The sequence below is a fragment of the Phascolarctos cinereus genome, unplaced genomic scaffold, assembly GCF_003287225.1.
Source record: "Phascolarctos cinereus isolate Bilbo 61053 unplaced genomic scaffold, phaCin_HiC Scaffold_3;HRSCAF=262, whole genome shotgun sequence".
Classification (NCBI taxonomy): domain Eukaryota; kingdom Metazoa; phylum Chordata; class Mammalia; order Diprotodontia; family Phascolarctidae; genus Phascolarctos; species Phascolarctos cinereus.
Window position 1 is genome coordinate 259834639 of NW_027555736.1, and position 14435 is coordinate 259849073.

At 36.7% G+C, this 14435-nt stretch overlaps 1 protein-coding gene across 1 annotated transcript in view; it reads left to right on the plus strand.

Moving 5' to 3' along the window:
* The window catches only part of NID2 (nidogen 2), a 158090-nt gene that overhangs the window by 90931 nt on the left and 52724 nt on the right, over positions 1 to 14435 (plus strand). Inside the window, 3 exon segments of the mRNA XM_020974850.1 lie at positions 2235 to 2363; positions 3540 to 3683; positions 11897 to 12016. Coding sequence (XP_020830509.1) covers positions 2235 to 2363; positions 3540 to 3683; positions 11897 to 12016 — 393 coding nt within the window.

Consider the following 14435-nt stretch of genomic DNA (forward strand, 5'->3'; position numbering starts at 1 on the left):
GGTTCAAACAATGCTCACCCCCCTCCCTTCTTTCCCTCTGCTGTAATAGGATTTTCTGTCTTTTCCTGTAATGTAATTTACCCTTGTCTGCCTCCTCCTTTCTCAGTACATTTTCTAAGATCAGACTAATCCACTTACTTGGATCCATTTAACCTACCTGATTAGATACTTTTTTTTTATCATTACAGTAAAGTCAACTAATATCCACCCCCTTTATGTATACTCCTTCAACATGGTGTAATAACAATACAGTTCTCAAGAGTTGCAAGTGTCATCTTCCCTTGTAGGAATGTAAACAGTCCACCCTTATTAACAACATTTTGTATCTTTCTGTCCCATTTACCTTTTTATGTCTTTCTTGAATCTTGTACTTGAAGATCAAATTTTTTGTTGAGCTCTGGTCTTTTTATGAGGAAGGTTTGGAAGTCCCCTATTTCTTTGAATATCCATCTCCTCCCTTGAAAAATCATGCTCATTTTTGCAGGGTAGTTGATCCTTGGCTGCAATCCAAGCTCCTTTGCCTTATGGAATATCATGTTCCATGCCCTGCAGTCTTTTAATGTAGAAGCTGCAAGGTCCTGTGTAATCCTGACTGTGGTTCCATGATATTTAAATTGTTTCTTTCTGGCTGCTTGCAGCACCTTCTCTTTCATCTGGTAATTTTGGAATTTTGCTATTATATTCCTTGTGCTTGTCAATTTGGGATCTCTTTCAGGTGGTGAGGTGTATTCTTTCTATGTTTATTTTACCTTCTGGTTCTAGGACTTCAGGGCAGTTTTCCTTTATGATTTCCTGAAAGATACTGTCCAGGCTCTTTTTTTCATCATGATTTTCAGGTAGTCCAATGATTTTTAAATTGTCTCTCCTGGATCAATTTTCCAGGTCGGTTGCTTTACTGATGAGGTATTTTATATTTCATCCATTTTTTTTTGTTTCTGTTTGACTAATTCTTGCTCTGTCATAGAGGTATTAGTTTCCATTTGTCCAATTCTAGTTTTTAACAGATTGTTTTCTTCTGTTAGTTTTTGTACTTCCTTCTTTAATTGGCCAACTGTAGTTTTAAGGGATTTGTTTTCTTCAGTGTACTTTTTTTCTAGTTGACCAATAGTATTTTTTAAGGACTCTTCTACCTCTCTCATTAGACTTTTAAAATCCTTCCTGAGCTCTTCCAAGAAGGCTTTTTGGGCTTCAGACCAGTTCATGTTCCCTTTTGATGTTGCAGATGTGGGTTTGTTGACAATGTTGTCCTCTTCAGAATTTCTGTCTTGATCTCCACTCTTCTCATAATATGAATCTTTGGTACATTTCTTTTTACTCATGGTTTCTTTATTCCCTGGCCTTTAAAGAGATTGAGCTCTCCTTCTGGGGAACAGACGGTACTGACCCAAGCTTCTTGTGTTGGGAGCCTAGGTCTTGGTCACTGGCTTTGTGTGCTGGGACCTCTTATGTTGGCAATTGGAGGCTGTAGGGTTTTGGCAGCTTACCTGGTGTTGGGCTGGAATCAGCAAAGCTGGAACTTTCAGGCAGCTGTAGGTTGCCTGCTTTTCCTTTCCTTTAGCTTTCTTCAGCTCCTTTTAGAAGGGTACTGCAGGGTGTTTATCTGCCTAGGGCCCCTTGCAGTGCTGCCTTCCTCATTTCTGCTAATGCACTGGGAGATTCCTTTGCAGTAGAGTGCCTAGGCACCTGGTGGTTTTCTGAGCTGTTCCAGGTGTTGGTGTTTGCCTGCTGTACCACCTGAGCTTCAGGATCTCCTCCTGGTTAACACTTAGTTCTGACAGCTTACCTGGTGTTGGGTTGGAATCAGCAAGGCTGGGACTTTAGGAAGACTTTAGGTTGCTTTCTTCAGCTCCTTTCAGATGAATGCTGCAGTTTGCTTAGCCTCCTGGGGCCCTTTGTAGTGCTGCTTCCCTTATTTTTGCTGATGCACTGGGAAACCCATTTGCTGGGCTGCTGCACTGCTGTCCCCCATCTTTCTTCTAGTTCAGCTGTTCCAGGGTTTCTTTTTTCCCTAGGGTGATATTTTCTGGGTTTTCAGAGGTTGATAGGTGAAGGTGAGAGCAACTACCTTTTCACTCCACCATCTTGGCTCCAATAATTTATCTTTTCTAAGACTATTCAATTCAGTTAAAAATGTTAAGTGCTAGAGATCTTCTTGATAAAATCACATTAAGATTTGAAACATTTAAAAAAAAATTTTAGTTTAATGGAAATTTTTCTCACTTCCTTCTATTTAGATGTTAATGAATGTGCAACAGTTTCCCACCTATGTGGCCATAATTCTGTGTGTATCAACTTGCCAGGGAGCTACAGATGTGAGTGCCAGAGTGGTTATGGATTTGCAGAAGATAAGCATACCTGTATTTGTAAGTCCATAATAATTTTTAATTTTTGCTTATTTTTTGGCCAAAAATAATGGTTTTCGAGTATTTTCTCCCTAGCAGTTAACTCTATAGAATGCTGCTGAATCCTCTGAAATATACTTCTGCAATTTACATTGAAATCTTTGAAAATTGTGATTACACTCCAGTATTATAACTTTTTTAAGTAGATGCTTTAGAAACTTAATTATTGAAGAAAACATTTATCTAATCTTAGTCTCCTAGTCAACTCACACAACCATACTCCCTGAATCTATGGTAACTTCTTTGTAATAGATAACCACCACTATAGACCAAGATTAAGAATTCCTCAAATGAAAATGAAGGTTGAGACCACAATTTAAAAATACTCTATCCTGTTTTTCTGTCTAAGGATCTCAATTTGTTGTAGATATACCTGTGTTATAGTTCCAAGAGAGAAGTTCCATTAAGGAGGAATAGTGTTAAAACAGAAACAAGTGGGGTTCAAAACTTAACTTGTTTATGAAGTCATTCACATTAGAGAAAATAAGAGAAACATTTTGGTCTAGTGAGTTTGTGGAGCAGTATTAATGTTAGCAGAGCTTTGTGGCACAGGTGTAAAATATTCTTATTTTAAAAAATGAATTATGTCTTAAGTACAACCTTAATTAGATCTTAATTATGTCTGAAGCTGAAGGCAACTAGGTGGTGAAGTAGATAGAGCACTTAGCTAGGAATGAGGGAGAAATGAACTAAAATCTGGCCTTAAACAATTACTAGCTGTGTGATCCTGGGCAAGTAATTTAATTTCTATCTGTCTGTGTTTCTCCATCTATAAAATAGGGATAATAATACCACCTGTATCTCAGAGTTTTGTCAGGATCAGATGAAAAAAATATTAGTTAAGTGTTTAGCACAGTGCCTGACATATGGTAGGTGCTTAATAAATTATCCTTTCCTTCCTGCTCTTCCCCTGAAGGTGAACTTTCACAGGTGTGAGAAAGGAGCATATAAAGACCAAAAATCAAAACAATGGGTACCATGTTTGTTACAGTAATAGTAGGATTATGCATCACACTTTTTCTCTGGGAGCCAGAAGTGCTTTACAGACTGATAAACTTGAATCAAGAAAAACTAATCTTCAGAGTTAGACCATAACTGCCTAATGAAATTTGATATCCTTTGCTTTTCTTTTCTTAGTAATTGTCCCACCATCCAATCCTTGTGAAGAAGGCAGTCACAATTGTGCTCCTGTTGAAAGGGCCCAATGTATTTACCATGGAGGCAGTTCTTACAGCTGTATTTGCCTTTCTGGTTATGTTGGCAATGGACATGAGTGTACTGGTAAGCACAGGCAAATCAAAACTACTATAAGAAAGTAATATTTTGGCTTTCTGCCTTTTCATATACAAACTATATTTGTAATGTCTAGATGATTTTTTTTTGCTTGTACAAAAACACAGAGTCTTTTTAAGTGTTCAGAAATTTGCTATATTTTCTAGCTTATGGACCTTTTCTTGCCCTCTAACTCATGTTTTGGGTCTATAGGTTATACATTCCTCCTTTCTAGTTGCAGGTAGATAGATATAGTTAAAGATAGATCTGTTGCATGGAGATGAGAGCGAGGTGCAGTCCAGCACAGGCTGCACCAGTGCAGACCACACTCCACCAAACCAGAGCAAGCATTTGGGAACTGAATTAGTGGTAGCAGTGGCAATTTTTCTGGAGCTCTCAGCCCACAGAGAATAAGGGAGTCAAACAACTGGTTAGAAGGAGATTACAGGGAAACCTTTTGCTGGCACTGAGGACATAACTCTATTGCATTGCCCATACTCAGATCTGGCTTGCAGTCCTGAGTTGCAGTCCCCAGGGTGAAGAGTAACACACAAGAGCTTGCAGTCATAGTGGAGCAGGGACCCTCATCACAGTTCCAAGGCTGAAAAAAGTACTTGTAGTCACTGATATACCAGAGCACAGGCCAGGAGAATAGTAAACACACCACTCCTTAAATCATACCACCATGAAACTACTGAAAACTTATAGGTCCCCCGAATTAGCTCTGAAAACAGCTGCCTAAAAAACTTTAAAGCTTGGGACAGTGCACCTTCCATTCCGGGAGCAGAGCCCCACATTTACATGAAGAGTCAAGAAATAGGCTGGAAAAATGAGCAAACAGCAGAAAAATATCCTGACTATAGTAAGTTACTATGGTGAAAGGGAGGATCAAAACACAAACTCAGAAGAAGATAACAAAGTCAAAACTGCTACATTCAAGCCTCAAAGAAAAGTGTGATTTGGTGTCAGACCCAAAAAAAGAATTCCTGAAAGAGCTCAAAAAGGGATTTAAAAAACCAAGTAAGAAAGGTAGAGGAAAAGTTCGGGAAAGAAATAAGAGTAATGCAAGAAAATCATGAAAAAAGAGCCAACAGCTTGATAAAGGAGACAAAAATACTGAAGAAAATAACACCTTAAAAAAACAGAACAAATCAAATGGTAAAAGACACAGAAATCCAATGAAAAGAAGAATGCTTTGAAAAGCAGAATTGGCCAAACAGAAAAAGATATACAAAAATTCACTGAAGAGAACTCCTTAAAAAGCAGAATTGGTTAAATGAAAAAAAGATGGACAGGAATTCACCAAAGAAAAGACCCTTAAAAATAGAATTTGCCAAATGGAAAAGGAGGTACAAAAGTTCGCTGAAGAAAATAATTCCTTAAAAATTAGAATCAGGCAAGTGGAAGCTAATGACTTCATGAGATATCAAGAAACAATCAAAATCAAAAGAATGAAAAAATAAAAGACAATGTGAAATATCTACTGGAAAAACAATTGACCTGGAAAATAGGTCCAGGAGAGATAATTTTAAAATTATTGGACTACCTGAAAATCAGGAGAGATAATTTAAAAATTATTGGACTACTTGAAAACCATAAATAAAAAAAAAGAGTCTAGACATCATTTTTCAAGAAATTGTTAAGGAAAACTGACCTGATATTCTAGAACCAGAGGGTAAAATGGAAATTGAAATAATTCACTGATTCTCCTGAAAGAGATCTCAAAATGAAAAATCTCGGGAATATTATAACCAAAGTCTGGAGCTCCTAGGTCAAGGAGAAGGTATTGCAAGCAGCCAAAAAGAAACAATTCAAATATGGAGCCTGAGTCAAATATGACAAGTCACAGTCAGGATGACACAAGATTTAGCAGCTCAGAGGTCTTAGAATATGATATTCTGGAGGACAAAGGAGCTAGGTTTACAACCAAGAAGGACCTACCCAACAAAACTGAGTATAATCCATCAGGGGGAAAATGGATATTCAATGGAATAGAGGTCTTTCAATCATTCCTGATAAAAAGAGCAGAGCTGAATGGAAAATTTGACTTTCAAATACAAGATTCAAGAAAAGCATAAAAAAATAAACAGCAAGGAGAAAACATGAGAGATTCAATAAGGTTAATTTGTTTGCATTTCTACTTGGGAAGATGATACTTCTAACTCCTGAGTACTTTCTCCTATTAGGTTGGTAGATGGAGTATACTTAGAAGGCATGGGTGTGAGTTGAATATGATGGAATGATTATCTAAAAAAATAAAATAAAGGAATAAGAAAGAAAAATGCACTGGGAGAAGGGAAATGAAGAGGTAGAATGGGGTAAGTTATCTCACATAAAAGATGAACAGTAAGGGAAGATGGGGGATGTAGGGGGGGTGCAAGGGAACTTTATTGTCATCAGGATTGGCTCAATGAGGGAATAACATCCACATTCATTTGAGTATAGAAATCTATCTTACCTTACAGTAAAGTAGGATTGGAAGGAGATAAAAGAAGGTGGAGAGGTGGCTAATAGTAGTGAAGGTGGATTGGGGAGGAGTCAGAAGCAAAACTTTTTTGAGGTTGGACAGGAAGAAAGGAGAAAAAAAAGGATAAATAGAAGGGGAAATAGGATGGGGGAGATATAAACAGTTAGTAATCATAACTGTGAAAAAAATTACAGCAGGTTTCTCTGATAAAGGCCTCATTTCTCAGACACATAGAGAACTGAGTCAAATTTATAAAAAAAAAAGAGCCATTCCTCATTTGATAAATGGTTGAAAGTATAAACATTCAGTTGTTTAGATTAAGTGATCAAAGCTATCATGTGAGAATTATATGATCATATAAAAAATGCTTTAAATCATTATTGATTAGGTGAAATGCAAATTAAAACAACTCACAGATACCACCCCACACTTGTCATATTTGATAGAAAAGGAAGATGATAAATATTCCCATGCCTCGAATGCTCTCCCTCCTCCTCTGAACCTACTGGCTTTTATATCCCCCCCCCAAATCTCATCTTCTTTCCTGACTCCTCTTCATTCTAGTGTGTTCCCTCTATTAATTATTTCCTATTTTTCTTATATATATGTATTACATGTATATATATATATATATATATATATATAATTTGTTTATGGTCTTCCCCATTGGAGTGTGAGTTCCTTGAGGGCTGCAACTGTCTTGTACCTCTTTTTGTGTCCATAGTGCTTGGTATAGTTGCCTGGCTCATGTAGCTGCTTAATAAATGTTGGATGATTGATTGATTGATTATAAGGAAGATCTAAACCCAAACTGTGACAATGACAATGGAACAGAGGGAAGGAATTTAGAGAACAGAGTAAACAGAAATTGGAAAGTAATTCATAAAGGGGAGGAAGGATTTTGAAAAAGCTTTGCTTTACTCTTTCCTATAGGAACAGACTTAGCAATCTATCTAACAACTCGGGACCATGATTTTTCCTGTCGACTGAATGTGTACACTAAAACATATCTGTTTTCAGTTGCTTCTCTGGGAGAATTTCTGTTCCTAAACCATATAAAACAATTGCTGGTTAGCACAGAATCTCAGACTTAGAGGTAAATCTCAGAAGCCAAGGGAAAAAAAAAGCCCAAGCATCAGATCAATAATTCCCTCCACACATACCAGACAACTGATCATTTAATCCTTGCGTGAAGTCTTCTAGTAAGAAGAAAGTGCTGGAAAGCATAAATATGCCTCTCCACAACCTTTTATCCATTTTTACCATGATCCATGACATAATTCCCTTAAGACTTTTAGTATAACAACCTCTAAGAGGAAAATAGTTCATTGGTATCAGAATTCTTCACACTGTGGGCCATAGGGACCTACATGGCTGAAAATAATCCACAAAAAAATGCTTCTCAGAAGCAAAACAAACATATCTCTTGTCACAGAAGATCCTATTTCCTGTCTTTGCCTTGCTACTGGAGTCTGTATTGGGAATACCTTTAATTATCTTCTCATTAACTGCAATTTGGTTTTTATTATCTCAGCTTTGTAAGATCTACAAATCATTGTTTTCAGGGTTTGTGTGGGATGGTGGAGGGAGACCTTGTGGTGAAAAACAGGTAACTAGTTACTGGAGGTTTGAGAGCCTTCTTACTTTATTTTGTTTAAAAAATTTGGAAAACAGCTGAAAAAAATGAAAAGAAAAAGCTGAGGCAGTTTTGAATTTAGGGGTTACTTCTATCAAAGGAGAACTAGTGAGAAAGTGACCAATAGGAAAAAAAGGGGAAAAAAGAATGCAATTTTTAAAAGACTTTAGGAAGAAGAAAAAGGCAGCTAGGTGGCACAGTGAATAGAGCAACTGGCCCTGGAGTCAGGAAGACCTGTGTTCAAATCTGGCCTCAGATACTTACTAGCTGTGTTACCCTAGGCAAGTCACTTAACCATGATTGTCTCCAAACAAACAAAAAAAGACAAAACAAAACAAAAACACTTGAGCTTAAGCAGATGAGCCAATAGGAAAGATATTTAGGAGAGAATGGGGCCTCCACATGAGATAAATGAATCCAGATATCAATGAATAAATATTACAAGATAAAGGAAAATGAATCAAAATCTGATGGGAAAGAGGAACATATAGATTTCCAAGAAGGCATGTTTCTGGATGGGTTGCAGGAAAAATGAGTCATGAAAGCAGAATTTATGGCCTGTACAGCAGAAATAATCAATAGAATAGAAAAGGCTTGAATCCATAATGGCAAAACTCCAGAGAGATAGGCAGAGAGAGAGAAAGGGAAAGAAAGACAGAGAGACACAGAGACAGAGAGAGAGAGACAGAGACAGAGAGAGAGACAGAGACAGAGACAGAGAATATGGTTGCTTGAGAATGCAAATATAGAGAAGAAAATCTAGAAGAAGAGAAGCATAAAATATTGGCATTAAAAGAAAAGGTGATCTCTATACAAGCAAATACATTGATCTCATATAAGATGCATAGATAATTCTCAGAAGAACCAGACAAGTAAAAATAATTTGAACACCACAATGCAAGAAATAATATTAAAAAACCACCAAAAATATCTGAATGTAGATAATAAAGTGCCAATTGAAAGCATCCACAATAGCTTCCAGAAAAAAAAAAACTAACCTGAAGATGAAAACTCCTAAACATAGTGGAAAAATTTAACAATTCCAATGACAAACAACAAATTCTGCAAGCAGACAGGATAAAAACTTTCAAATATAAAGGAAAAGAAGTTTGAATAATATAAAACTATTTTGCATCTATGAGAAACTGAAGGAGGGAATGAAATAATATGTTATGAAGAGCAAAGCAGCTAAAGATTCAAACCAAAGTGACATACCCTGTAAACTGGAGCCTATTAATGAGAAAAGATGGATTTTTTTTTGCACTTAATAGTATTTTATTTTTTCCAATTACATGTAAAGGTAGTTTTCAACATTCATTTTTGTAAGATGTTGAGTTCAAAATTTTTCTCCCCAAGACAGCAAGCAATCTGATATAGGTTATACATGTACAATCATGTTAAACATATTTCCACATTAGTCATGTTGTGAAAGAAGAATCAGAACAAAAGGGGAAAACCGTGGTGAAAAAAAGCCAGAGAGAGAGAGAGAGAGAGAGAGAGAGAGAGAGAGAGAGAATAGTATGCTTTGATCTGAATTCAGACTCCATAGTTCTTTTTTTGGATATGTGTATAGCATTTTCCATCACAAGTCTTTTGGAATTGGTTTGGATCATTTTATTGCTGAGAAGAGCTAAGTCTGTCATAGTTGACCATTGCACAGTGTTGCTGTTATTATGTACAATGTTCTCCTGATTCTGCTCACTTCACTCAGCATCAGTTCATGTAAGTCTCTCCAAGTTTTTCTGAAATCTGACTGCTCATCATTTCTTATAGCACATAGTATTCTGTTATATTCTTATACCACAACTTGTTCAGCCATTCCCCAATTGATGAGCATCCTCTCAATTTCTAATTTTTTGCCACCACAAAAAGAGCTGCTATAAATATTTTTGTGCATGTGGGTCCTTTTCCCTTGTTTATGACCTCTTTGGGATATAGACCTAGTAGTGGTATTGCTGGATCAAATGATATGCACAGTTTTATAGTGCATATAGTTCACAAGTCCACTAACAGTGCATTAGTGTCCCAATTTTCCCACATCTTCTCCAGTGTTTATCATTTTCCTTATCAGTTGTATTAGCCAGTTTGATAGGTGTGAGATGGTACCTCAGAGTTGTTATAATTTGCATTTCTCTAATCAATAGTGATTTAGGCATTTTTATGTGACTTCCTGTTCATATCCTTTAGCCATTTATTAATTGGGGAATGGCCTGTATTAATTTAAATTTGACTCAGTTCTCTATATATTTTAGAAATGAGTTCTTTGTCAGAAACACTGGCTGTAAATTGTTTTCCAGCTTTCTGCTTTCCTTCTAATCTTGGGTGCATTGTTTTTGTTTGTGCAAAAACTTTTTTAATTTATTGTAATCAAAATCATCCATTTTGCATTTCATAATGTTCTGTATCTTGATCATAAATTCTTCCCTTCTCCATAGATCTGACAGGCAAACTATTCCTTGCTCTCCTAGTTTGCTTATAGTATCAGCCTTTAAACTTTTGAACATTTAAACATTCTTTAAATATTTGATAGAATTCACTTGTAAATCCATCTGGCCCTGAAGATTTTTTTCTTAGAGAGTTCATTGATGGCTTTTTCAATTTCTTTTGCTAAAATGGGGTTAAATATTTTATTTTCTCTTTTGTTAATCTAGGCAATTTATATTTTTGTAAATATTCATCCATTTCACTAAGATCATCAGATTTATTGGCATACAGTTGGGCAAAATAACTCCTAATTATTGTTTTAATTTCCTCTTTATTGGTGGTCAACTCATCTTTTCACTTTGAAGCATAATATATTCTGTCCCAGCCTTTTACCTTTACTATGTGTGTCTCTCTCTGATTCAAATGTGTTTCTTGTAAACAATATATTGTAGGATTCTGAGTTTTTAATCTACTCTTCCGTCTGCCTCAATTTTATGGGACAGTTCATCTCATTCACATTAACAGTTATGCTTACATGTATTTCCCTTTGTCCTATTTTCTCCTGTTTATTCTTTTCTTTTTCCTTTCACCCTGTCCCTCCCCACAAGTGTTTTACTTCTGACCACCACCTCCCCCTATCTGTCCTCCCTTCTATCAACACGCCCTTTTCTTTCCCCTTTCACCTCCTTTTTCTACCCTCCCTTCTATTAACTCTCCCTTCCATTTTCTTTCCCCTTTCCTCTCCTAGTTCCCTATAAGGTAAGATAAATTTCTGTACCCAACTGAGAGTGTATGTTATTATCTCTTTGACCAAATCCAATGAGAGTAAGGTTCAAACAATGTTTGCCTCCCTCCCTTCTTTCTCTCTACTGTAAAAGGTCTTTTATGGCTCTTCATGTGATGTAATTTACCCTTATTCTGCCTCCCGCTTTCCTTTTCTCCTAGTACAATCCTTTTTTCACCCCTAATTTTTTTTATATCATCACATCAAAGTCAACCCTCTATCTATGTATACTTCTTCTAACTACCCTAATAGTGATGCAGTTCTCAAGAATTATAAGTATCTTCCTATGTAGGGAAGTAAGCAGTATATTATGAATAGCATGTTATCTTTTTCTTTCCTGTTTGCCTTTTTATGCTTCTCATGTGTCTTGTATTTTAAGGTTGAATTTTCTGTTCAGCTCTGGTCTTTTCATCAGGAAAGTTTGAAAGTCCTCTATTTCATTGAATGTTCAACTTTTCCTCTTTTGCTGGTTGTAATCCAAGCTCCTTTAGGGCCTTCTGGAATATCATATTCTAAGCACTCCCATACTTCAATGTAGAAGCTGCTAAGTCTTGTCTGCCACAGTTTCCTCAACTATAAAATGGGAATAATTACAGCATCTATCTCAGAGGCTTGTTGTGAAGATCAAATGAAATATTTGTAAAGCACTTAGCATATTTCCTGGCACATAGGAGGTGCTATATAAAAGCTTATTTGCTTCCCTTCCAAACCAGTCATTTAGATCAGCTTACTACTTATGTGACCTTGAGCAAAAAACTGGGCTACGGTTTCCCCAACTGTGAGATAAAATAGTTGAACATGATCTCTAAGGTCCTTTCCAGCAATAGAATGATCATGCAAACAATGTACAATGAAGTCATGAGGTTTTTTTTCTTTTTCTCTTTGCTCCTTCCCATTCCTGATGTCTGCAGATGTTGATGAATGTATAGAAGAAAGATGTCACCCTGCTGCTACCTGCCATAATATCCCTGGCTCCTTCTCTTGCCACTGCCAACCTGGCTACAATGGAGATGGCTTTCAGTGTTCTCCTGGTAAGACATCAGGGACTGGAGGGGCTTTGGAGTATTAAACTTATATTTTCTTTTATGGCATTATAGGCACTCTCAATTAATAAGAACCTGATGCCTTACTTGCATTGAAGATTATATAAACCCTTAGATTCTTTACACATGTTTGTTTTATTGAATTGAAATGACTTATATTCTATTACTGTAATTTTGTTATTTTGTAGACTACTTCCTTTGTTCTCCCTAAATTAACTTAGAACTTAGCTACACTGTCAAAAAATCTTGGGGCAGCTAGGTGGCACAGAGGATAGAGCACCAGCCTTGAAGTCAGGAGTACCTGAGTTCAAATCCAGCCTCAGACCAAACACTTGACACTTACTAGCTGTGTGACCCTGGGCAAGTCACTTAACCCCAATTGCCTAAAAAAAAAATCTTTAATGATATATCATTAAATACACCATATTATATATCATGTAAGCAAGCAACTTGTCATCAACAAGTATTTATTGTATGTAAACTATGTTCCATGTATTGTCTAAGGATACAAGGAAGGATGAAATCATCTCTGCCCTCAAGGAACTTATATTCTGTCAGGGTAAACAACATGTACACATGTCTTTATAAAATAAATATAAGCTAATTTGGAGGATAAGACACTAGCTGCTGGATTCAATAGGAAGGGCTTTGTGTAAGTGGTAGTAGCATTTGTGATGGGTTTAAAAGGAAACTAGGGATTCTAAGAGGCATAAGTGAAGGACTGCATTCTAGTAAAGGGCATAGACTGTGTAAAAACTTCCTGTTGTGTGTGAGGAAGAATAAGAAATCAGCAAATAAACATTTATTAAGCACTTTATTACTAGGCACTGTGCTATGTTCTAGGGATACTAAAAGGGATAAAAGACATAAAATATATATATATCATTTTATATAAAAATCTGTCTTTTATATCTTCTTCATATAAAAGACAGAGTTCCCTCAAGGAGCTCACAATCTAATGAGAAACAATAAGCAAATAAATATATACAAATAGGGTATATATAGCACTGAATAGAGTTCTAGGCCTGGTGTCGGGAAGATCTGAGTTCAAATCTGGCCTCAGACACTTACTAGCTGTGTGACACTGGGCAAATCACTTAACCCTGTTTTCCTGAGTTTCTTCATCTGTTTAATGAGCTGAATAAGGAAATGGCAAGCTGCGCCAGCATCTGTCCCAAGAAAATCCCAAAAGGGATAATGAGAAGTAAGACATGACTGAAAACAATTAAACAAGAACAAAGAGATGATGTGTCTTAATAGTAAAACAGCCAGAAAACTAGGGTACATGGAGAGGAGTAAGATATAGGGAGACTGGAAAGGTAGGAATGGATAGGTTATGAAGAACTTTGAATTCCAAATGAAGGAGTTTGTATTTGGTCCTGGAAGGAATAGGGAGCCATTAGAGTTTAATGAGTAGGGAGAGTGATATGGTCAGACCTGTGCTATAGGAAATGATTTTGATAGCTTAATGGAGGATGGATTGGACTGGAGAAAGGCTTGAGGCAAGTTGACCCACCAAAAGACTAATGTAATAGTTCTGGTGCGAGGTGATAAGTGCCTGCAGCAGAGTGATGTCACTGTGAGAGGAGAGAAGGGGGCATATTCGAGATTAGTTGCAAAGGGGAAATCAACAGACCTTCTCAACGATTGGATTTGGATGGAGGGCGAGGGTGGAAAGATAGTGAGGGGTCAAAAATGACACCTATGTTGAGAGCCTGATGGTGCTACCCTAGACAACAAGTTAGGGAACAGAGAATTTAGGAGGAAATTGAGGTTTATGGGAAAAGATAGTGAATTTGGTTTTGAACGTGTTGAGTTTAAGATGTTTACTAGACATCCACTTCGAGAGGCAGTTGAAGATACAAGATCAGTAGAGAAGTTGGGGCAGGTTAGGTAGCATATTGGCAACATTGTTATCATAATGGTAACTAAGAGATCATTTGTAAATTTGGAGAGAAACGTTTTCAATGGAATGATAAGGTCAGAAGCTCAATTATAAGACCTTCAGAAGAGAGTGAGAGGAAAGAAACTAGAGGCACATATTATAAATGGCCTTTTCAAAGAGTTTAGCCACAAAGGGAAGAAGACATATAGGATGGTAGTAAGTGGGAATGGAAGGATCAAATGAGTATTATTTTGAGGTTAAGGGAGGCATTGCATGTTTGTAGGGAATGAGCCAGTAGACAAAGAGAGATTGAAAAGAAGTCATAGACCAATAATACCACTGCTTGTATTCCAAAGAGATCATTAAAAAAGGGAAAAGGACCCACACATACAAAAATATTTATAGCAGATCTTTTGTGGTGACAAAGAATTGGAAATTGAGGGGATGCTCATCAATTGGGGAATGGCTGAACAAGTTGTGGTATATGAGTGTAAGAGAATACTATTATTCTATAAGAAATAG